This window comes from Chrysemys picta, chromosome 1, assembly GCF_011386835.1.
Source record: "Chrysemys picta bellii isolate R12L10 chromosome 1, ASM1138683v2, whole genome shotgun sequence".
NCBI classification, from domain to species: Eukaryota; Metazoa; Chordata; order Testudines; family Emydidae; genus Chrysemys; species Chrysemys picta.
In genome coordinates, this window is record NC_088791.1 from 318,436,503 (window position 1) to 318,460,058 (window position 23,556).

Consider the following 23,556-nt stretch of genomic DNA (forward strand, 5'->3'; position numbering starts at 1 on the left):
GTCTGACCTACTAATCAGAGCTGGGGTTGGGAGTCAGGTCAGGTCTGATATCAGGATGTCAGTGTCTGAGACAGGCCAGAGGCCAAACAGAGGTCAGGAAGCAGGTAGGGTCAGGTTACCGGGAGATCAGCAGTAGGAGCAGGTATCTCAGGGGAACAGTCAAAAGCAGGAAGAGCCCAGTTGCATGGACAACTTCCTGTTTCTGAACTGGGTTTATATAGATGCTGTGAACCAATCAGGACGACCAGCGTTCTCCCAATCTGAGTCCAGGACTGGGGTCCTCTGTAAGGGTTCAGCTCCTATTCTGATAACAGTTAGCAGGCCACAAGGGGGCAGGTTGGAACTTACTAGTGCTGACGTGCCCTGTGGACCAAGGTTCAAGACAAACAGTCACTGATGTATATTTTGCAAAATTAACAGATGACACAAAATGATTAAGGGTGGTCAAGGCTAGATATGACTGAGGAACTTCAGAGAGACCTAACAAAGCTTGGTGACTCAGCAGCACAGTGACAGATGCAATTGGTTGACAAATGCAAGATAATGCAGATTGGAAGAAATAATTTAAACTAGTCATAAGTGTTATATATGCTTAATTAACTCTAACCACTTAGGAAAAACATCTGGGTGTTCTTGGGGACAGCTCAGTGAACACATCTCAGGGCATGGAAATAGTAAAAAAAAAGCCAACAAACTGTTAGATTGTTTAAAAAATGAGAGAGAATTCTAATGAAAATACTATAATGCCACTATGTAAATTATTGGGATTCCCTCCCTGGAATACAGTGCTCAGTTCTAGTTGCCCTATTTCAAAAAAAGACATAGCAGAAACATAAGAGGTCTAGGGATTGGGGATTAAAATGAATAGCAGCATTGAGAGACTATGGTATGAAGAGACACTGAACATATTAAAAGTTTCAGAGTAGCAGCCATGTTAGTCTGTATCCGCAAAAAGAACAGGACTACTTGTGGCACCTTAGAGACTAACAAAATTATTTGAGCATAAGCTTTCGTGGGCTGCAGCCCATTCTTCGGATTCATAGAATGGAACATATATTGAGGAGATATATATACACATACGGAGAGCATGAAAAGGTGGGAGTTGTTTTACCAACTCTGAGAGGCCAATTAAGTAAGAGGAAAAAAAACTGTACTCGACTATCTTGATTATCACTTCAAAAGTTTTTCAGAGTATGTCTGAGCCTGATCACATTTCATACATTGTTTTAGCCCCATTGACTTTGGTCGGATATTAATGTGAACTGAGGAGGGGAGTGGAATTTGCAGAGTACGCTCGTTTTGGCAGGTGAAGTATCAGGATAATAGTGTTGCTCCTGGGGAATTCTGTGCCACTACGCAGTGCAGAATTTTGCAGAAATTAATGTTTTTTTTACATAATTTCCTTTCCCCCATAGAAACGGGCTGCAGTGCTTCTGGCCACCACCCGGGGCCACTGGACCTGGCAGAGCCCAGCTCGCACATAGAAGACACTGCAGAGAAACAGGAACTTGGTTGTCATAGGGGTTTCTTTAACTCTCAACTCCAGAGGGAATTTTTGTGTGTGTCTGTATTGTTTCAGACATACTTGCTGATGGGTATTTTGAAATAAATTACCAAAATAATTTAAACCGGTGTGATTATGTAGTGTTGAGAAATAAGCTTTGCAGAATTTTAGAATAGTGTGTGCAGAATTTTTAATTTTTTGGCGCAGAATTCCCCCAGGAGTAAGATACAGAGAATCAAATCTTTCCTCCATTTCCCCCCCTTGACTGATGGAGGTATTTGACCCAGCATTTTTCTCAGTAACTGTGGTCTGCCCTTACATGACAATACTTATTAGTTCCTTTTAAGAGGTCTCTCTGTATTCATAACACCTATTCAGAACTCTCAGCCCAGATACTCTAGGACAGGAGGCAGTGACACATTGCTGAGAAATTGAGTTATTTTATTAAGGCACAAATATATCGATGCTGCTATGCATCCTGAAGTATTTTGACCTGCAGATGTTGGAAAGTAAAGAGAAGGAACTGAGACAAGTAGTTTCTGTGTGTAGGCAGTGTGCTGTAGAGGTTACAGTCCATTTTTAGAAAGGGTACTTTAAATAGCAGCTCTAACAGCAATTCAAAGTTAAGGTACATCTCATGGTGTTTTAATCTTTAGGCACTGTCTGAAAATGTCCCCACAGCTGTCTGTGCTATTGTGTTTGCTTGACTTTCTTTAGATGATTACACAGAGCCTTGTCTAGTCAGGTATTATTGTGTGACAATGGAACTAGCATAAATTCAGGCACACTCAACAAAACCAGCTATGCTGTAATGGCTGTATTATTCTGTTACAATAGAGAACAGCAATTGCATGACAATCAGAAACTCAGGTGAAGAATTTTGAGTGAGAGATGGAATCAGAGCCTCATTTAGTTAGGACAGAAACTGACAGAAGATTATGCATCTGATAAAATATGAGATCCCAGTGGTTTTTTGACTCCCACAGGTATTTCATTGTTGTAATGTATGCAAAGGAGCCAGAGAAACTGATTTTCACCAAACAATTCCCTGGGTTTTTTAGCTGGTTTTCGTTACATTTATGTCATTGTTTTTAAGCACGACTTTGATATCTACGTCCAGGGCTTTTGTTTTCTTATAATGTCATATTTCAGCCTAGGCCACTACAATGACCTAAGTTCAAAGCCCACTGAAGTCAATGCAAAGACTCCTATTGAATTCAATGGGCTTTGGATCTGACTCCAGGTTTCCAGCATGCCGAAGCAGGGGTGATCATGTGTGAATGCACATGGGAAGGTACAGCATCCCCAAAGAGCTACAGCATAAGCTTGAAGGGCATTGTAGCCTTGCATTTTCAGAGTTTCCATTTTTAATTGGGATGGCACTTTGATGGAAAATGCAAACAAACAGTTACTGTGTGAAAGTGTATCAAGTAGACCTTGGCAAGAATATTGACATTAGTGAGAAATGTAATAAATAAGATGTAAAATGGTGGGTTTTATTGTAGCAAATTTTCACTTTTATAGCACCCCTTGTCCAAGGATCGCAAAGTATTTTACAAACTTTAATTAATGATTTATTTAATTTAAATATTAAGTTATTCTGATATAGCATTTTACCTTTTCTGCAGTGAGACATTGGTCTATTTCTCCCCACTCCGTTTCCCCTCCCAGTCTAGGATCAGCCAGGATTTAGAGTATCACATAAAATGTACCTTTTTTCAGGAAGGGGAGTAAAGGGTTTGGTGCATTATTAGTGCAAGTTGGTGGAAGTATCAGGGCTGCATTCGGTATGCTGTCCTCCCAGAGGAGATGGCATTTCAGTGAGCCTGGTGGCATGTGAAAGCAGATAGGAAGAACTGACTTACAAAGTATCCCTGGAGCCAGTTCTGTGTGTTGGGTAGTGGTCAGACTGCTCTGACTAAAGACTGGGCAGGCAGTCTGTTTTGGGGAGCCTCCATTGTCCTACTCTCTCCATAAAGAGTAACTGAAGGGGTGAAAGATCTTGTGGTGGGGTGGCTGGGGGATGAAGGGAGAACTCCAAAAGAACAGGTGAGCAAGGAGCACAAAACAAGTGAACATACTGATGTATATGAGTTGCTTCTGATATTACGCCAGTGAGAGATGAACCTCCCATTTTAGACACAGCATATTATTTCCAAAGGCATCTTGGTTCTGTGTGGTAGAAAACAAAACACTACGTGAAGGAAATGCTAAAGGTCTGACTCAGACCAGCTAAAGCAAGGGAATTTTTCTCTCTCGCTGTGGCTGTAGTCGTCTTTCTTGCTCTGTATGTGTGTGCGTGCGTGTGCGCACGCTTGCTAGAATGTAATTTGGTTCCTCGAGTCTCTCATGCTATTAGTTATAGCTGAAACGTTTCTCTGGGGAGCCATATAATTTCATTTGGTGGTTGGATTTCAGAATTAGATGTCGTTCTCTCTATCGGCATCAGATGAGTTGAATCAATCAGGTTCCAAGAGACTTAAATGAACTAATTCCACCAGGTGGAGTTAGTTATAATGAGGTAAAGTACAAAGAATATACATAATGATGGAATACTGTGACATACTGGGGCACAATCCAGACTAATGAGCAGCTGTGTCACCCCGGCTCTGTAACCTGGGGTGTACTTTACAATGCCTTGCTGCTACAGCCTCCTATCTGGACTGCTCACAAACAGCCTCTGGCATGTGTGTCACTGCCAGCTATGTCTGTGGGTGCTGCAGCCAGCCAGCCTCACTGTGGCTCTTACCAGCCTGGGCTATGTGGCAGGGTGACCCCAACACCCCCCCCCGACCCAAATCTTCCCCCAGAAATGTCTGTCCTGTACTGTCCAGCCCTCTCCTAGCCAGTACAAATATATTAAATCTGGTATTCCTTTAAAGGAAAAATATGCCATTTTATTATTTTAAATAGCTATCCAGACACTTCAATTTAAACACATTGGCTTAGCTTAGAGAAAGCAATAAAACAAGTTTGTTAACTACAAAGAGAGAGAGATTTTAAATGAGTACAAGTAATGAGGCATAAAAGTCAGAATGGTTACAAGAAAAATAAAGATAACACGTTTACTAGTATCTACTTAAGAAACTAACTTAGTTGCAAAGCAGACTTTCTCATCACATGCTCCAGCAGATTACTGCCCAAACTCTCAGGTCTAGACCCCTCCAGAGTCCAATGGCTGTTTCCTTTTGTCTTCTCAAGAATGAGGTGGCAGGGAGAAAGAGGGGTGTTTTGGGGTATCTGCCCCTTCTTTTTATAGTCCTGTCCCCCCTCTGAGAAGCATTTCCAGCTGGGAACAAGGCTACAGGCAGTCTGGTGAAGAAAGGAAACTCCATGCTGTTTCTTTGCTAAGATGTAGATTTTTGTCCCTGCTGGCCCCCTTCCTTGCCAAAGAATGGCCACTTAGCAGGGAATGGTCCATTAGCCTTGTTGACACCTGGCTGAGGCGTCAGCTTGCCCTTTGTCTCTGAGGAATTGGTTTAGCCACTTCCCAGACTTATCTGGGAAACATACTTCAGTCATGATTTCAGCGTATGTTCATAACGTTATATACAACACTGCTATGTGCATGTTGCCATATTATTGATCAGCAAATTATGAGTTTTTAAATGATACCTCACAAGGCATACCTTGTACAGACATTATTACAACAACATGTAGGGTGTGAACACAGGGATGTATTCTGTCACAGCAACATAATAGTGTTTTTATCTATCTCTACCTAAACTTGGCTGAGGACTTAGCCTCTCCCAGGTTGTGATGCCATTAATAATATCTTGATTTAGCATCTTTTGTCCCCAGGTTCCATTCCATATGACTTTACTAACTATATGTTATTAGAATCCTTTTACTCACCACTGAAATGCAGCCACCTCTGGATGAAACTATGGCAGCTGGGCTGCTAGAAGCCCAGTAGTGACAGTAGGTCTGCTTCATGCTCCTCCCCATCCTACCCCCAAAGAATCTGCCTGTGGGGCTGCTGGAAGTGCTTACAAATCACCACTCTGCCCATTTTTCTCAATCCCCACCTTCCTTCCCTATAGCTTCCCTTTTATTCTTCCATTTCTCTCTTCAGTCTAATGGGTTACATGGACTGCTCCTTAGCAGCGCTGCTCTTCCACAGCCCACATGTGGCAATTTAAGTGACTAAGAACTTGTTTACAATGGGGTTTCACCTGCCCAGCTGCAAACCCCAGTTCAGATATGCTTTTTGCCAGTGCAGCTTACTCTGGTGTAAAACAGAGTTGGATACGCTAGTGTAAACCATGTCTACATTAAGTAGCTTTCCCTGGTGGATCTACATAAGTGACTGAGATCGCAGTGTAGCTGAGGCCTTAGAAAATCAAAAGACCCTGAAACTGCAATTAACAAGTGTCTAAAGATTGCAACCCCGGAAGGATTGTACAGAAATGCAATGCTTACATTAAGTGCTTTTTTTGCAAGCAACCAGAGAGAAGCAGCAGCATCCATTGTGGAACTCCCTGTGGGCCAGTGTTCTATTCACAAAGAATAATGGAGAAAGATAAGAATGTGTGTGCCACAAAGACAGCCATTAGGGGATTGCTGTCTAAAATAAAACCAGTTAAACCTGAGATGCAAGCCTCCTTCGAGGAAATAATAAAAGGTGTAAAACTCCTGGCTGCTAGAATGATTAGACGTGAGGCCATGCTCAACTGAACATTCAGCTACAGTACCTGATGCAGATAAGAGACTTCAGGTGGTTCAAAGCAAGGAGCTTGATTTGCTGAAATAAGAGAAGATTGAAAAGATTCCCAAAACGGATAAGAAAAGGGGGGACCCTTAAAAATATACAACTTACATAGGGATGTGATGGATTCTCCATCACTTGAAACATCTAAATCAAGATTTAATGAATTTCCAAAAGAGATGCCTTTGCTCAACCAGAAGTGCTGGGTTTGATGCAGGAATTCATGGGTGAAATTCTATGATCTGTGTTTTGCAGATCATTCTAGGTGATCATACTGCTCCCCCGCTCTCCCCCTCCCCACCCCGGCCTTAAGATGTGTAACTATATATGGAAATGCTGCAGAGAACTCCTGGGGAAAGAGGAAGACGCACCTATGCATTTAGACTGAGCATGCCATGTCCTGTTTACACAGTTGGCTGCACTGTCTTGCCATAGGGATATGATTATCTTGCTGCATGAGAACCAGGGTCACCTAAGGTACGTCTATCAGCCAGCAGCAAAGAGCCTCTGAGCCCAGGCTCATGGGAAGCGACAGACTCAGGCTCACGGGGTTCATGCTATCGTGATAAAAATAGCTGTGTAGATAACGCTCTTAAGTTATGGCTCAGGCTCTAAAGTCCATCCCCTGCCCCAGGTTTCAGAGCCTGAGCTCCAGCTCAAGCTGCAGCGTCTACACAGTTATTTTCAGTGCAATAGCGTGAGACCCAAGAGTCTGAGTCTCTCGACCTGGGCTTGGCGGCTCAGAGAGCAATGTAAGGAAGAGGTTCTGCTAGATGATAATACGGGGGCACTTCTCTGTCCCCAAAATGCTTTGTGAACATGAAACTTCACCATATCACTCTGATGGTGAAGTGATATTTTTCCCTAGCTCACCCCAGCAAGTCAGTGACGGAGCCCAGAGTTCTGACTCCCTGTCTCTGGCTGTAAATGCCAGACAACATCTCACAGGACAAAATCGCCTCCCCACTGTGGAAAAAAAAATACTCATAAAAATAATGGGCCACTCCATTGAACTCACCCCGTTTACACTAGCTGAGGGTCTGGCTCATTGTTTTTAAAAGACTTGAGCCAATGTGTATTCATTTTGAAGTGATACAAGGTATAGTTCTCACACTGTAAACTATAAAATGATGGCATATGGGAATTATAATTCTTTGATAACTATATATAAAAAAGTCATATTGTGCTTATCCTAGTAAGGATCTTAAACTTGCTTAATTCTTGTAAGAGACAGATTTATGGTGATTCTCTGTGTTCAGTCCTTATGCATATACACACAGGTTCTATCATAATTACATTAAATGCAATGTTATATTCAGCCTAGTGAACCTTTTGTAGATCCGCTATGCATTGTAACCGACATGTTTCAAGGTCTCCTTGTTCATCACAAGATACAATCTTTTTGTTTTGGGCAGTGGATTCACTTTAATAAGTATGACATTATAAGTAAGCCTGACTTCACAATTATTTCATATAATTTAGATGCAAATTAGGACCTCACATTCTGGCTGTCATGTGATTTGTTCTTCTCAGTTAGTTTCAGTTTACTGGATTTCGTTAGTGTACAGTGTGGTCTCTTTTAAGGTCATTTCTGTGGTTTTTATTTAATTCACACTACCAAGCCCATTTCTACTGTACAAATGTAGGGCCAAATTGTCCCGGACAGACGAAAGTTGGCACCTGTGATCCAAGCCCAGTGCAGGGTGGCACTCAGAGGAAAGCTGGAACCACCCAGTGTAGGTAACTGGGCATGGTCAGGTTCTGCCAGCCCCTGTAGGAGGAACCGTAGGGGATTCTGTGACAGACTGGTAATGAGCTGTCGAGCCTATCACATGAAGATCATCAGTTTGAATTCAGCTCAGGGCGAGAGTGATCAGAAGATACTACCATTGGTTTCCAATGTGAAACGAGTTGAGATCTCGGCCTAGTTCTTCATGGACAAGTCTCCTCCTCCTGTCAATCACCAGCCAAATTAGGCACCATTTGGCTCAGGTTTTGGTAAGCTCTGTGGAGAGGCCAAAAATAGAAATTGAACAACATTAAATTGATCCCTTCAGGGCTGTACTGAGGCACTTGGGCAGTGTGTGCAAGTTTGCAGTGCCGCTGTCCATGCTGTACCTGGCTTTTATTGTGTAAAAGGATTCCATTTTCCTGAGCTGTCAATTCAGCAGTTTTCGCAACAGCTACATTTACTTTGGGCCAAATCTTGCAGTTTCTTCACTTGGGCAAAACTCTGACTGAGGTCAATACGAATTTTGCCTGAGTCAGATCACAAAATTTGGCTGGAAATTTGCAAACAAGCCTTAATTGTATGCTCAAAAGCTAAGCTAGATTGAACCTAGAAAATGTGATGGTATTATGGATAACTCAGCTCTTTCTTACACTCTCTCTCCATATAGTAATTTTTACAAATTAATGCAGCAGAGATTTTTTTAATTTAAACTATGCTGTCACCTTTAGTAAATTGATTAGTCAGAACACGTTGTTTGCTATTCTTCTCCCATTCAGGCTGACTTGGAATTCTTTTTGTTTGAAATAAAACAAACACTGCCAGCAAATATTATTTAGGAATCTTGTTTTCCATTATCTGCCTATTGATGATTGTTTAAAACAAAAATAAATTTCATATTTCCAGCCAACATGCATTTGAAATATATTTTGGTAGCTTGATTATTAAATTCAATACAAGTGGCAGACCTGGAAATCAAAGAGATGTGTGCATCACTGCAGGGTTGTTTTACAGAAGTCCCTTGCTCATCGCTGATTTATTCTTTTGATGTAAGGCATGTAAAAGGATGTTTGTAGATGCTGTTTCTCTTCACTCTTGACTTGAATGCAGAGGAAAGTACAAACTAAGGAAAGATCATATTATGAAATCTGCCCTAAGACTGACCCTGTGGCCCATCTCCCTTGGGGCTGGGAAGTCTATACCGACACATTACACATTCCCGTACTCAAACAGAAACTAGGAAGTGTTGATGTGTTTTGAATCTTTATAGCAATTACTACAGTGACACGAGTAGCAGCACCACCTCAATTGCTTTATTCCATTGGAAAATCCAACTCTGGGAGTTCAGTATTTTAGCGGTTCAAAATTTTATCAGACAAAAATTTGGCATCTGGGAGCCAAATCCTGGCTCCAATGAAGTCAATGAATGAGAGTTTTACCATTGTTACAGGAGTTTAGCTGTTGGATATTACCCAAGTTTTTAAATACCTAAGGGGTTACCAGTCAGACACATTGCACTGCTCACACAGTGCAGAGTGGTTGGATAATAAGTAGCCAATGAACAGTTTCTGACACCTAATACACCACTTTCATGGTATTTATCCATACAGGATAGCATGTGAGATCTCTACTGAAAGCTTGTAATTTATTAATACTCATAATCATTACAAGATGCATGTACAGGTAATATTTAAGGAATAATGTAACTATATTGAAATGATGCCTTATTGATTTGGAGTAAAAGTTAGTCACCAGGGAATCAGATGACTCGGTGATGACCCATTTAAGCAGGAGGGAGTTGTCACCTCTCCCTGGTTAGTCCGTAATTGTCTAGCTTTGCCCCATTTCCGAACAGTCGATGGAAAAACACGAAAGATAACTGCAAACAATTGAAACCACTTGGAGGTAAAAAGGGAACATTATACCAGACCAGAAATCACCCTGGCTGTGAGTAAAGACAAAAGACTGATTCAATATATCACAGGGTAGAGAAAGACATTTTGCATCCATTCACTGAGGAGATATCTTGGGTGAGGGGGTCATGAAAGGTTGGATCCTGGTTCCTGGGAAGCCAGCCAGCTCTGCAACAGACTGAACTTTTCGGGTGGGGAAAACCTATTTATTAAATAGGAAAGGTCATTAATAAGCACAGGTCCTAATTCGCATTGTATGATTTTGTTTTCTGTTGTCACCATTTGTTTCCATTTCTCTTGTCTAGTGGAATCCCTATTCTTTCTTAATTAAAGTTTCTTTTGTTTTATTATAAATTTTGTTTTATTATAAGTGCTCACAAGTACTGTACATTATACAGGAGTGGTGATATAAGGGTGGTAAACTGGGGTGCACTGTTCCTTTTAAAGCAGGGGATGTGGGATTTCTGTGAGTAGCCAGTGTCAGGATGGATATCACAGGGGAATATTTCAAGGGGATTGGGGCCCATCGATTGTTAATCTGCAAGGTAAAGACAGGATTGGCATAGCCCAGAGGAGAGTGTTTGAGTGCCTGGCAGGCTAGTGGTGTTAAGGAGCAAATCCCCAGCTAGCACAGGCAAGGCTCCCTCATGCCGGAGGCAGGAAGTAACAAGGTGGTTCATAGCCTGGGTACCTTGAGAACTATCCCAAGCAGTCCCAAAGCTATTCTAACTCACGCTTTTCAGAACCAAGGATCCATAATCAACAGCCTTAAAGTCCAGTACCCCACAAGCTAATTTTAAATGAGCAGCAACAAAAAAATAATTTGGACTATTTTTTTTGTCCCTTTAACTAAAACTTATTTTTTTACTAAAATGTATCCAGTGTAGTGTCTGAACAGAAGAGACTGATGGAGCCATTCATGTAACTATCTTCCTGTGAAAACCAGCAGTTTAACAATACCCTTTCTGTTACAGATTGGCTGTGATCGTAGCCAAAACTTGGTGGACATCTGTGGAGAAAAGAAATTCCAGGCGTTTGTCTGTGACGCATTGTCTGTGCCAGTTCGAAATAGTTCTTGTGATGCCTGCATCTCCATTGCTGTAATCCACCATTTTTCAACAGCAGTAAGTCCACTCTCACATCTGTAGATCTCACAAGAGGTCACCAGCTTGTCCCATTGGAAAGTGAATGGCAAAAGAGGATCTCGAAAGTGGGAGCGTAAGGAAATGGGAGGGAAAGAAAAGAGGAGAAGGTATGGACAGGGAGGATGAAGGCCTGAGGGGATGGATATAGCCACTTCATCCCTTCTGATTCCTTTCTCTTCTTGTCTCCTGCAACACCTTCCTCCTCAAAAACTTTCAACACTTTCCCTGCTCCCTGGCATTAAAAGGATCATAAGGTGAAAAGATGTCACACGTGGGGTGGTTGATAAGATCGGCCTGTGCTGCATCTTGATGTTGTTGTTATTATGTAGATTTAATATTTGTTTAGATTACTTAGACTGTAAGCTCTTTGGGGCAGGTATCATCTCTTTGCTATGTGTCTATACAGTGCCTAGCACAGTGGGGCTGATGCCTCTAGACACTACTATAATACAAATATAAATAATAGTAATAATTTGTATTGCAGTAGCTCCTAGAATAATCCATCAGAAATTAGGGCTCCAGAGTGCTAGGTTCTGGACGCACTGCACACATCAATCATATAATCATAGAACAGGGTTGGAAGGGACCTCAGAAGGTCATCTAGTCCAACCCCCTGCTCAAAGCAGGACCAATCCCCAACTAAATCATCCCAGACAAGGCTTTGTCAAGCCTGACCTTAAAAACCTCTAAGGAAGGAGATTCCACCACTTCCCTAGGTAACCCATTCCAGTGCTTCACCACCCTCCTAGTGAAAAAGTTTTTCCTAATATCCAACCTAAACCTCCCCCACTGCAACTTGAGACCATTACTCCTTGTTCTGTCATCTGCTACCACTGAGAACAGTCTAGATCCATCCTCTTTGGAACCCCCTTTCAGGTAGTTGAAAGCAGCTATCAAATCCCCCCTCATTCTTCTCTTCTGCAGACTAAAACAATCCCAGTTCCCTCAGCCTCTCCTCATAAATCATGTGCTCCAGCCCCCTAATCATTTTTGTTGCCCTCCGCTGGACTCTTTCCAATTTTTCCACATCCTTCTTGTAGTGTGGGGCCCAAAACTGGACACAGTACTCCAGATGAGGCCTCACCAATGTCGAATAGAGGGGAATGATCACATCCCTCGATCTGCTGGCAATGCCCCATCTTAGACAGCCCAAAATACTGTTAGCCTTCTTGGCAAAAAGAGCACGCTATTGACTCACATCCAGCTTCTCGTCCACTGTAACCCCTAGGTCCTTTTCTGCAGAACTGCTGCCTAGCCATTTGGTCCCTAGTCTGTAGCAGTGCATGGGATTCTTCCGTCTTAAGTGCAGGACTCTGCACCTGTCCTTGTTGAATCTCATCAGATTTCTTTTGATCCAATCCTCTAATTTGTCTAGGTCCCTCTGTATCCTATCCCGACCCTTCAGCATATCTATCACTCCTCACAGTTTAGTGTCATCTGCAAACTTGCTGAGGGTGCAGTCCACGCCATCCTCCAGATCATTAATGAAGATATTGAACAAAACCAGCCCCAGGACCGACCCTTGGGGCACTCCACTTCATACCGGCTGCCAACTAGACATGTAGCCATTGATCACTACCCATTGAGCCCAACGATCTAGCCAGCTTTCTATCTACCTTATAGTCAAGTAGAGTCCCTGCCTCTAAGAGTTTACAATCTAAGCAGATGATGAGAAACATGTGAAGAAGACAGACAAAATGGAAGAAGGACATGATAGACAGAGAAATGACTGAGTTTAGTATGATGATCAGCAGGCAGAGCACACCAGCTAACCTGGTTCACTTCTGCTCCTCCCCACAAATTGTCTTCATGTGCTTCCCCCTCCTTACCAGCTGCTTTTGCATCTCCAATCACTTCTCATTGCTTGCTGGATGCTGTCCTAGGTGATAAGATTGCAATATATCTGTATTACAACTCAGACTTCCTTAGACATCGGAATCTGCAGTGGTATCACTGTCCTTGTCATTTTTCCACTCTGTGCAGACCCCCATGGTATTGTTCCACCTTCTCTTAAGAATTTGGTTTGATTGTATAGACATCTATGTTTCATTTGGTCTAGTTACAATTAATGACATTTGAGAGGAAGACCCTGCATTAGGATGCAGGAGACATTGATTAAATTCCTGGCTCGGTCTGAGACTTTGTGCCTCAATTCTCCATCTATAAAGTGGGGATCACAACACTTTGTCTATCTGGTCTATTTAGATGGTAAGATTTTTGTGGCAGGGACTGTGTTTGTACAGCACCTAGCACAGTGGGGCCGGTATCTCAATTGGCACCTCTCAGTGCTACTTGTAATAAAAATAAATAAAATCAATACAGCTGATGTTATCACGTACTGTAGACAAAAAGTAGTTCCCATGAAGCTTTGGCCTAGCCCGTGTGCATAGTGGTTGACTACATTATGAATGAATTACTCCCCTGCCCCCTTACTCATCATCACCCACTAGTGGGGAGTATGCTCACTTTTGTCAGGTTAAGATCACATAACCAAAAAGTAGGATGGAAAAAAAAATCTCCAGTCTGTTTCGTACCTGGGGATAGAGCAGGGAGGAATCATTTCTGTTCATTGCAGCAGTGGTGTTGCTGTCAGTTCCATTTCATTGTGTTCCTGCTTATGCACTAACTTCATATGTACTCATTGAGTCTTTTCATTACTAGGAGAGAAGACTGGCTGCTGTCCGTGAATTAGCCCGGCTCCTAAGGCCTGGCGGAAAGGCACTCATTTACATCTGGGCAATGGAACAAGAATACAACAAACAGAAGTCAAAGTACCTTAAGGAAAAGAGAGCTAGTGAAGGGAAAGAGGAGGAAATCAATACAGATGTGGCCTGGGGATTGTTCTGTGATCAAATGCATGACAACGGTAGCCAAGACTCAGCATGTTCTGACCGAGTCCTTAATGACTCTAAGGACAAAGGTGGCAATGCAAAGCAGGTAATTCACTCCAAGCTGCCTGTTCATACTAACAGAACATCCTTTCATTCTCAAGATGTGCTGGTTCCCTGGCACCTGAAAGGGGGCACTAACAAGAAAGGGGAATGTGTTAAAGCCCTTCAGCTTCCAGCTGGTTCTAAGGAATTGCAAGAATTCAGTCCTGTTTTCCACCGCTATTATCATGTGTTCTGTGAAGGAGAACTGGAAGCAGCCTGCAAAACCCTGGATTGCATAAGAATTCAAAAGAGTTACTATGATCAGGGAAACTGGTGTGTGGTTCTTGAAAAACAGTAACCCGCTGCACTTCCTCCTGTGAATCTGAAAGAGATGCTATTTTCAGCCTAAATCTTTGCCTGTGATAGTACTGTGCAGAGGCATTTTAAAACCCATCCTGCAGTTGTTACTGCCTTTAAAATTGTACAATAAACACAGTTATTTTAAGACATTAGCCAAGGTTAGATGCTGGTTGTTGTCTCCTTGTGGTACTAAAATTATGGTAAAATTTTATATTAACAGAGAAATTTATTTTATTTTTCACAGTAGTAAAGAGAAAGAGAGAAGGGGTGAAATTCTGACCATGTGAAAGTCAGTGGCAAAACTCACATTGACTTTGGGGGGCCAGGATTTCATCCAGGGCATATACTCCACTCTGTTACGCTAGTTTTATGCCAGTGTAACTGAACTTGCCTTGGTAAGGGTAGAACACTGCACTGCACCAGGATAGTATTGGAGCAGAGAACCAAGGCCATTATCAGTGTCGGGGACTTTTTAACCCAGACGGCACGGTTCGTTGTCTGACCGCAGAGTGAGAGACAGGCAACACCAGCAAGGTCTAATACAGGCTCTTTATTGAAGAGTGCACACAACAATAGAGAGCGGCCCGTCTCCTGAGAGAACCAGCCACGATTACAATAACTAGTGAGATTATATAGACAGTTCCGTCGCGTCATAGTTAAAGCAACCCAATCCCCCCCTTTACTAGTTAAAAGCTTCTAATATTTATGCATATCTATCTTCTTTGACAGTACAAACAGTTCATGATGCCTCAGCAGCTTATCAGCTTTTTCGTCATGCACTAGAAACTAGGAGAAAGTAGGGAGTTAAGAACAGAAACAGGGAGTGGAGACTGCAAGTCTCCATATGTCCAAACAAACCGTTCCTAGTACATTTGGTACAAGAATACACCCCCCCTTATCTCATTCTTTGAAGCCCAAGCAAGCATGTCCTCATGTTTCACAGAGAGACAGGAATGGCCCAGCAACTACTGTTAGCCTAACTTTGGCTAAGTTGGCCAAACAACCTGTTCTATACTCCATTTTCCTTGGACCTAACAGTCCCCCCTTTGTCCCTGGAGTACCTCGAAGGGACTCCTGGGACAACTAACTACTATGAGACAGCTATGAGTGGTAAGCTTGGGAGTTGATTACTTTTTGGCAGAACACACTTTGGTGCCCATCCAACCTTTATTATAACATACAAAGCTAGCAGGCCACATATAATTACAACGGCACTTTGGAGTACATTATGGAGCGAACCACCTATATCTGGAATCCAATTGAACAGGTTACTCCACCAGGATTCAATTTGCTTCCCTCCGTGGTCTTTTGCTACCTTTATAAGGTGGTTTGCTCTTTTCTAAGTGGCATTATAAACATCTGGGACATACACACAGCATTTTTGTCCAATTAATGCACATGTTCCTCTTTGAGAGGCCAGTAAAATATCTAGAGCCAAGTGGTTCTGGAGAACCATTTGCCTTAGTTTTCTCTGTGCTGTTACCAAGTCCACCAGGGCATCGGCGTTAGTCTAATTTTCCACATGTCTCGGTGAATTACTCAATCCCACATGCATTCTCTTCATGGACCCGGCAGGATTCGGTATGTGGGAGCCCACACCTTTCTAACCGGTCCATATGCTTGGAAGGAGCATTGAGAATGTCCGCAAGTCTCCAAGTATTTTTCTATGGCCACAGATCAGATGGTACTTCTGATGTGTCTGTAAGGGCAGTGGGCCAAGCCTGAACATGCTAGATTCCACTACAATGCCTGCCCAGCCTCAGTGATATTTAATACTATTTTTGTCAGCAACTTCTGGGTCATAGAACTAAGGGCGGAGATAACATGTAACTCACCAATTCTAGCCTGTACCTGGGTTAGCTGTGCTCCACAAATAAGGCTTGTGGCCTTCTTTAGTTGCCCTAATTTTTTATTATGTTTTTGGTTTTTAAAAATATTTTAAACTGCTGCTGTACTATTGGCCTTATCGCATAGGGATCTGGTCAAGTTTCTCTTCTTTCTAGAAGAAATAACTTAAGCCTTCTGTTGTGCTAATCTAATAGCAGCTCTTTTTGCATTTAAAATCCAATTAGGGAGGGCAATACATGCTGAAGGATTTATTCAAAACACAGGGCGCAGCCTGTAGAATAAACCCCCAAATCCAATCAAAACTACATTCCCAAGCATGGGTCCACAAGTTTTTTCCTGCTAGTGTATAATTCTTTGTTTTTTCACCAGGGTTAGTTCTTAATGTTTTTTTTTTTTTTTTGTAGTCAGGAATTCCTGGACTTTGGTGGTTTTAATGGAGCGAGTGTTCCTTCTTTTCTTTTTCTGAAACAGTGTGGTTCAGCATCATACAGGGGAGAGGTTACTAGCACATCACCCTGTAATGGGTTTTGCTTTTTTTAGGAAAAAATCCAAAGGCACAGTACGTCTGTCAGTGGACAAGGGAGAGGTTACTAGCACTTCACCTTGTCTTTTTTTTTTTTCTCTGCTGTCCAGAAGGCACAGCAGAGTTAGAAGGAGGAATAGGCTGATCATTAGTCGGAGAGTCCTCCCGAGGTGGAGGGGTCTTTTTGCAGTGAGAAGCATGAGTCCAGGTAGGCAGTCCTTGGCACTTCACAGCAGTGTTGGTGGTTAACAGGACTTGGAAAGGGCCTTTCTAGCATGGAGTCAAAGCAGTCTTTCGTTGATGGACTTTACGTAGACTTAGTCTCTTGGTTTCAATGAATGGCAGGACTGCTACCGTCTTTAGGTAGCACTTCTTTACTTGTGAAAAAAACTTAACACATTTTATTAATGCCTGGCAGTGTTTTGCAGATTTTACAGCTGCTTGGGCACATTCAGGCCCCCCTTTTTTTGGCTGTTAGCCAAGTCTTAGCTGTGGGCAGTGCCCTTGGATGGGCCAGCATTTTATTTTTAGACTGAGCTTGCTAGCTATTTTTTTTTCAGTTAACTCGTTCTGTTCTTTTTCTTTTTTTTTTTTTTGGCTTTTTTTAACTTACAAAGGAAACTTCTACTTTTTACTTATACACTTTTTTTTAACAATGAACACATACACATTGCCATTATACAGTACATTAGTCTTATTATTCAATGTATGCCATATACACACTTCTAGTAAAATAACTTTTATACAGAGCTTTGGAGCAACAAACCAGGACAAGCACACCCACCTTTGAGGAGTCTACTCGGTACAACCTCTTGTGTCCAATAGCTTTCCTCCCTCCCCAGCCCTTTGGCTAGAAATCTAAGGTAGCCAGAAGGATCCCATGGGCAATATGGGGAATGGGTTAACCTTCTATGTCCTTGCTTCCAAAGACTGTTGATATGCAAATTTTAACAACATTTTTTTTTTAATTAAAAGATTTGCCCAATGAAGCTTTCTTTTTTTTACTTAAGCAAATGTATTAGACTTTAGTATATTACATTTTCTTGATTTATTTAAACACTTTGTATTTCAAGTTGAATAAAACAAGTATCTGCTTTTTTATTTAACCCTTTTATTTAATTTTGAACTAGACTGTCTTATGAAAATATTAAACACAACAATTCTGGCCACAAGACAAACCCCACAAGACAGGACATAGAACACAAAAATAATTCCTATTGTACCAGTAAATGCATGGTACGTTGAATGCTGTTCAGCTGGCATCCGTTTTCTCTGATGATTTGAAAGACATTATTTACTTAAAATATTTCCTTTATATACACATACTTTTGTTGATTTTAGACAAAACAGAGGAATTACCCCATATTTTCTTGTATTTGTTTCATAGGCAGCCCAGGTTTCAGTGGCTTCTACCTTATTAGTAAGATAATTTGCATTAATACAAATACTTTCTGGCTTGCTTCCAGATCCAAAGCTATCCACAGCTTAAAGATTCTTACTTTAAAAAAGGACACAATTAACTTTCCCAGACTTTTGATTGCCTTTTACTTCTAACTCCTGCTTTCAAACACACAGTGATCTGAAAAAGACAACACAACCTATATTGGTAGGTTTGCATTTCTTTTACCTCTGCTACAATATACACTGCACATGTTCTGGGGAAAATGCACATCCTCTCCACAATTCAATTTCTACAACACTAGCCACATCAATTTCTACACAAGGTGTAACTGTTTCTTTTATGCTTACAAAATCTCCATGCCCCCACAGCAAAGTGTCAGCTCGACCACACAGAGCCAGGGGCACTGTCCTTCTCTCTCTTTACCAGATCTTTTATCTGCTATTTTGTTACTCAAAAACAAAATTTAAATCTTTTATTCTTCTGGCTTTGATTACCCTGCTGCAGCCACAACCTTTGGTCTTTATTTAAAACATTTTAAATCTTGTAGCATTAAGTCACTTTAAGGATTAAATGCTAAATACCTTAAACAACACTAGTTTCCTGTGCCTGGCAAAAGTATTCTCGGTTTTGCAACTTTAAACAATACCAATTCATCTTAAACTTATAAAATACAGATTGTACACAGCAGGAGTGTTCTTCAGCAAATTAGACTAAGGTATTCATAGTCGAATAGTTCCACTTAAATAACTTCTTGCCTGGATTACTTACAGAAATTCTTACCAAGTTTCACTGCTTAATTCCCTCTAGCAACTATAGAGTTAATTTCTCACTCTTGGGAGGGCTGTTCTTTTACACCCTGGGGTCTCCTGGGACGTCTCTTTCAGAGATTCTAGTCCAGGCTGGCTGCCTGTGGCTTCTTCAGCGTCCCCAAACCACGCCAGCTCCAGGGTCTCAAAGGCAGACTGTTGGATCTCACTTGATAGTTAAGCTTTGCAAATGTAATCTCAGCACTGTAACTTGTACTGCCTTTGTTTTGCCTCTGTCTATATTTTTTCACAGCCAGCTGGGGACGAAAGCAGTTTTTCTTTTAGTTTATAGTTATACCATACAAATAAATAATCCATTTGTTCCGGTCTAAGACCAACCAGGATATTCCTGAGGGAATCCATCCAGTCAGCAGAAAAGGTTCTGCACCTTGGCCAGTCTTTAGTCGGGGACAAATGGGTAGTAAAGGAAGGCCATTGAATTTGGCATAAGTTTCTCATTTAGATTTAGTCATCTGGTTGTTCCAGAGATTTCCTTCTAATTTCTAAGTACCAGAGACAACGGGGCGTCCCCCGGGCACTTGCTGCCAAACTGTCCCATTTAGCCTGTAGGGACTCTAACCCTACTCCGGGGACTCTAACCCCTCTCCGGGGACTTTAACCCCTCTCTGGGGACTCTAACCCCTTTCCCGGGGACTCTAACCCCTTTATGGCGATCGCTTACCTTATTCAGGGACTCGAACCCCAAAGACCTGACCTCCCCAGGGACTCGAACCCTGAAGACCTGGATCCTACTCAACGGGTAGGTGGACATTGCTGGGTTTCTACAGGCTTCAGCTGGTTCACAGAACTCGCCTTATCGCCGATGCAGGGATCAGGTTACCGGGCAAGGCTCCTCGAAGCCAGAGGATGCGCGCTGCGTTGCTTCGGAGTCTGATCCCGCACCGGAGAGTCAGACGAGTCCCGGCGGAGTCGCCAAATTTGTCGAGGACTTTTTAACCCAGACGGCACGGTTCGTTGTCTGACCGCAGAGTGAGAAACCGGCAACACCAGCAAAGTCTAATACAAGCTCTTTATTGAAAAGTGCACACAACAATAAAGAGCGGCCCGTCTCCTGAAAGAACCAGCCACGATTACAATAACTAGTGAAATTATATAGACAGTTCCGTCGCGTCATAGTTAAAGCAACCCAATCCCCCCCTTTACTAGTTAAAAGCTTCTAATATTTATGCATATCTATCTTCTTTGACAGTACAAACAGTTCATGATGCCTCAGCAGCTTATCAGCTTTTTCGTCATGCACTAGAAACTAAAAAAAAGTAAGGAGTTAAGAACAGAAACAGGAAGTGGAGACTGCAAGTCTCCATATGTCCAAACAAACCGTTCCTAGTACATTTAGTACAAGAATACACCCCCCCTTATCTCATTCTTTGAAGCCCAAGCAAGCATGTCCTCATGTTTCACAGAGAGACAAGAATGGCCCAGCAACTACTGTTAGCCTAACTTTGGCTAAGTTGGCCAAACAACCTGTTCTATACTCCATTTTCCTTGGACCTAACATCAGGAAATTAACTTCGGTGTAACGTTATTGGTTGGTGAAGTAGAAAAAATGTGCAGTTAGGCACTTTGGCAGAAGATGTTGATGGGACACCGCACTGCTAAGTTCTCATTTTCTTAGGCTTTGTTTTTAGTAATGTTTCTCTTTAAATTATCCACTATTGACTGTTCCTTGGTGCAGCTTTAGTGGTGGGAGCCCGAATATAGACTGACTGCAGACATTTTAACCACTGTCATCTCTAGACCTAACGATCTATTCTAGCACTGCTACTATTAGTGGATCTGCAATGGTGGAAACTGTAGGCAGACCCTTGGAAACCTTTCACTCAGCATCCAAATGCTAGAACTCAGTATTTCCCTAAGACTAAGAGAAACTAGCAATGGTCTCCCAAAGACACTGTTAAAGGTAGAGGTGAGGAGACCTGATGGTGTCAGTCCCTAATGGTAGGATGCTGGTAGTAGTAATATTTATGTTATGGTAATAACTAGAGGACCCAAGTGGGCTTAGGCCCCCATTGTGTGCATTACTGTACCTCCTGAAAGAGTTTTCAATCTACATACACAAGACAGTCAGAGGGTGGAGCAGAAACAGAGTCATAGAGAAGTGAAGTGAGTCACCCAAGGAGATATAGTGGTAGCGGTGGGAGTAAAACTGAGGTCTCCTGAGTCCCACTCCAGTGCCCTAACACTGGAACACGCTGCCTTTGTAACAGTAATATTTGTGCTATAGCGTAGCATGGGCTGTATCCTGTCTCCAGAACACACCATTAACTCCTTTCTTTCCTGGTCCAGTTTGGGGTTTGTCTACCCCATCACAATGAGTAATAGTTGTAATCTGTGAAATTCATGGCTGTTTCAGGATAGTCTAAAGGTGTCTATACATTCTAGGCTGCTTCCACTGGCAGCTAGTATTATGATCCCTCACACTACAGCAATACTGGTCATTGGGGTTAATATTTAGCCACTAGGGCTACTAGCTGGGAGGGCGACATGATGACACTTGAACAGGTCTGAGATCCACCCCACAGAGGCCAGTGCAACACGTGTCTGATGTGGGATCACAGACACCTCATTACTCAACCTGGCAACACTCTGCCGGCCCAGGGTGAGCTGGGTTTTTGTTTTGTTTTTTGACTGGTAAGTAAAACTATGTAATTTGTTTTCCTTCTCCCTCTCGTGGTAAAAGTTTAGGTGAGCAGATTTTCTGTCTTGGCTGGTACATTTTTCTTGACAACTTTTGCAAGCTGATGCCGGTGAGAAATTCACAGCATAGTAGGATTATGACAACAGAGGTAGCTGCCTCTTCTCCTTCATTTTTCCTTTTCTTTCCCATTCTCCCCTTATTGCTGCCTTCATCTGTTCTTTTCCCTTGCTCTTTTCTCCCCTTCCTCCATTCTCTCTCTCCGTTCCTTCTTTCTCACCCTTTCATCTTTCTCCTATCCCATTTCCCAACCCTTTGTTTAGGCCAAGATGTAGGTCTCTAGAGGGCAGCCTGCTCATATATGCATTTGAATAGAGCTGCTAATGACATTCCATCCAGCAGAGGGCAGTGTTCGGAAGACAGCCGAAGTATGCATAGCTGATTATTATTTAAATAGCTGTGCACAAGATAAGACTCATTGATATATTTGCAAACTAAGAACGTTTAGGGTGATGATCGTGGTGCATTGACAAAGAAAATGTGATCATTTAACTTGACAGTTCATTATATGCACTATATTTGCTGCTGTGGAATAGCACTGTTCAGCTGTGCATAACAATTCATTAATAATCCAGCATGTTTTGTAGAAGTAAATACCCACTGGCATACTTTAATCCCTTTGGGTTAGATTTTCAAATGCTCAGCTCCTTCTGTGACACAGGGCAGGGATCAACTCTTTGTTTTATGTTCATACAGGTTTCTAGCAAAATGAGGGCCTACCCTGCAAGTGCTATCCTAATACAAATAATAAATAATTATTATAGAAACTGAGATCTTTTGAAAATCTAACCCCAATTATGAAGGCTGAGTCCTCTTGAAATATCTGGCTTATATCACTCCAGTGCTCTATTCTGTGCTATGGCTCCATTGATACATATAATTAAAAAAAAAAAAAGGCTCCACACTGACGTGGCCAAAATGAGGGAATTGGGACTTATTCTCTATTCCCAGGCATTCTGTGACTTCCTTATTAATTTTTTTGCTATTGATATTGCAAATAGGTTGTGGTCTTTATTTGTGGAGGTGTTTTTCTTTAGATGAGCAGTTCAGTCATCCCATGTGCCTCATACTCCTAGTTACTCAGAATCCTCTGACTGTATGTGCTTGTTCTAATGTTCTCCAAGCTAGGGTACGCTGCATCTCTTTCATTTTCTAATGCCATACAGACTGCTTGGCCATTTGTATAGCAATGCCCAGGCTGCTGCTGACACATAACAGCTCCTGCATTTGCTTGCAGGTGCATTTTCATACCGATGTGTAATTTATTGACAGGAACGGCAAGCACTGTTCAGAAAGCTGCCTGACATGCTGCTGTAAACCTTGATTCTCACTTTGTGAAATAGTGAGTCTGGCAAGGGAGTGCTTCATCCTGCAAAATGCTGGGGCCCAATTTAGCAAAGCACTTAAGCACATGCTCCACTTTAAGCATGTGAGTAGTCCCTTTGGCTTGAATTTAAGTGCTTTGCTAAATTGGTGCTAAAGTGCTCAGCCCATCACAGAATGGATGCCTTAGGAGTCTAACATGGACCTAGCTCTAAAAAGAAAATACATTTTCTCAGGAGCTTTTACAGCACCCCTGGAAAGTTGCTGCTCCCTCTGACCTCGTAGCAGAGAGTACGGCTTCTTGGGGAGACAGGAGTTGGCAGCTCCTCACTTCTGATTCTGTGTTAGCTATTCTGTTAGGCCTTGAGACACTGGACCTGTCAATGAGGCCAGAGTCCCTCTCACACTGCTTTTACCCTGGTGAAACGCCATGGACATTCTCTTGCATGAGAAGAGAATTGGGCCCAGATTTTATTATTAATGATGTGATTACCATGCTAAGAAACCTTGAATTTTACCCCCACAAAAAAAGCCAAATATCTGTTCAGGGTATTCCTTTTATACGAACGTACTTACAAGATAACTGGCCATGATGGGATTCATCAAACAAACAAACCAACCCTGGGAAGATGCCAGCAGTTACCCTGTCTGGAATATAGCGTGTTGTTAATCACCAGAGTGTACAGGTCAAAGGTCTGACTCCATA

General features: G+C 42.2%; 1 protein-coding gene across 11 annotated transcripts in view; it reads left to right on the forward strand.

Moving 5' to 3' along the window:
• ALKBH8 (alkB homolog 8, tRNA methyltransferase) overlaps positions 1 to 17,709 on the forward strand; it is an 88,078-nt gene extending 70,369 nt beyond the window's left edge. For all 11 annotated transcript variants that reach the window (XM_065581502.1, XM_065581501.1, XM_065581508.1 and 8 more), the window contains 2 exons: positions 10,829 to 10,978; positions 13,661 to 17,709. In XM_065581502.1, the coding sequence (XP_065437574.1) occupies positions 10,829 to 10,978; positions 13,661 to 14,230 (720 nt within the window). In that variant the 3' untranslated portion in view covers positions 14,231 to 17,709. The remainder of the gene's footprint in view (positions 1 to 10,828; positions 10,979 to 13,660) is intronic.
• Positions 17,710 to 23,556: the final 5,847 nt, after the last annotated feature.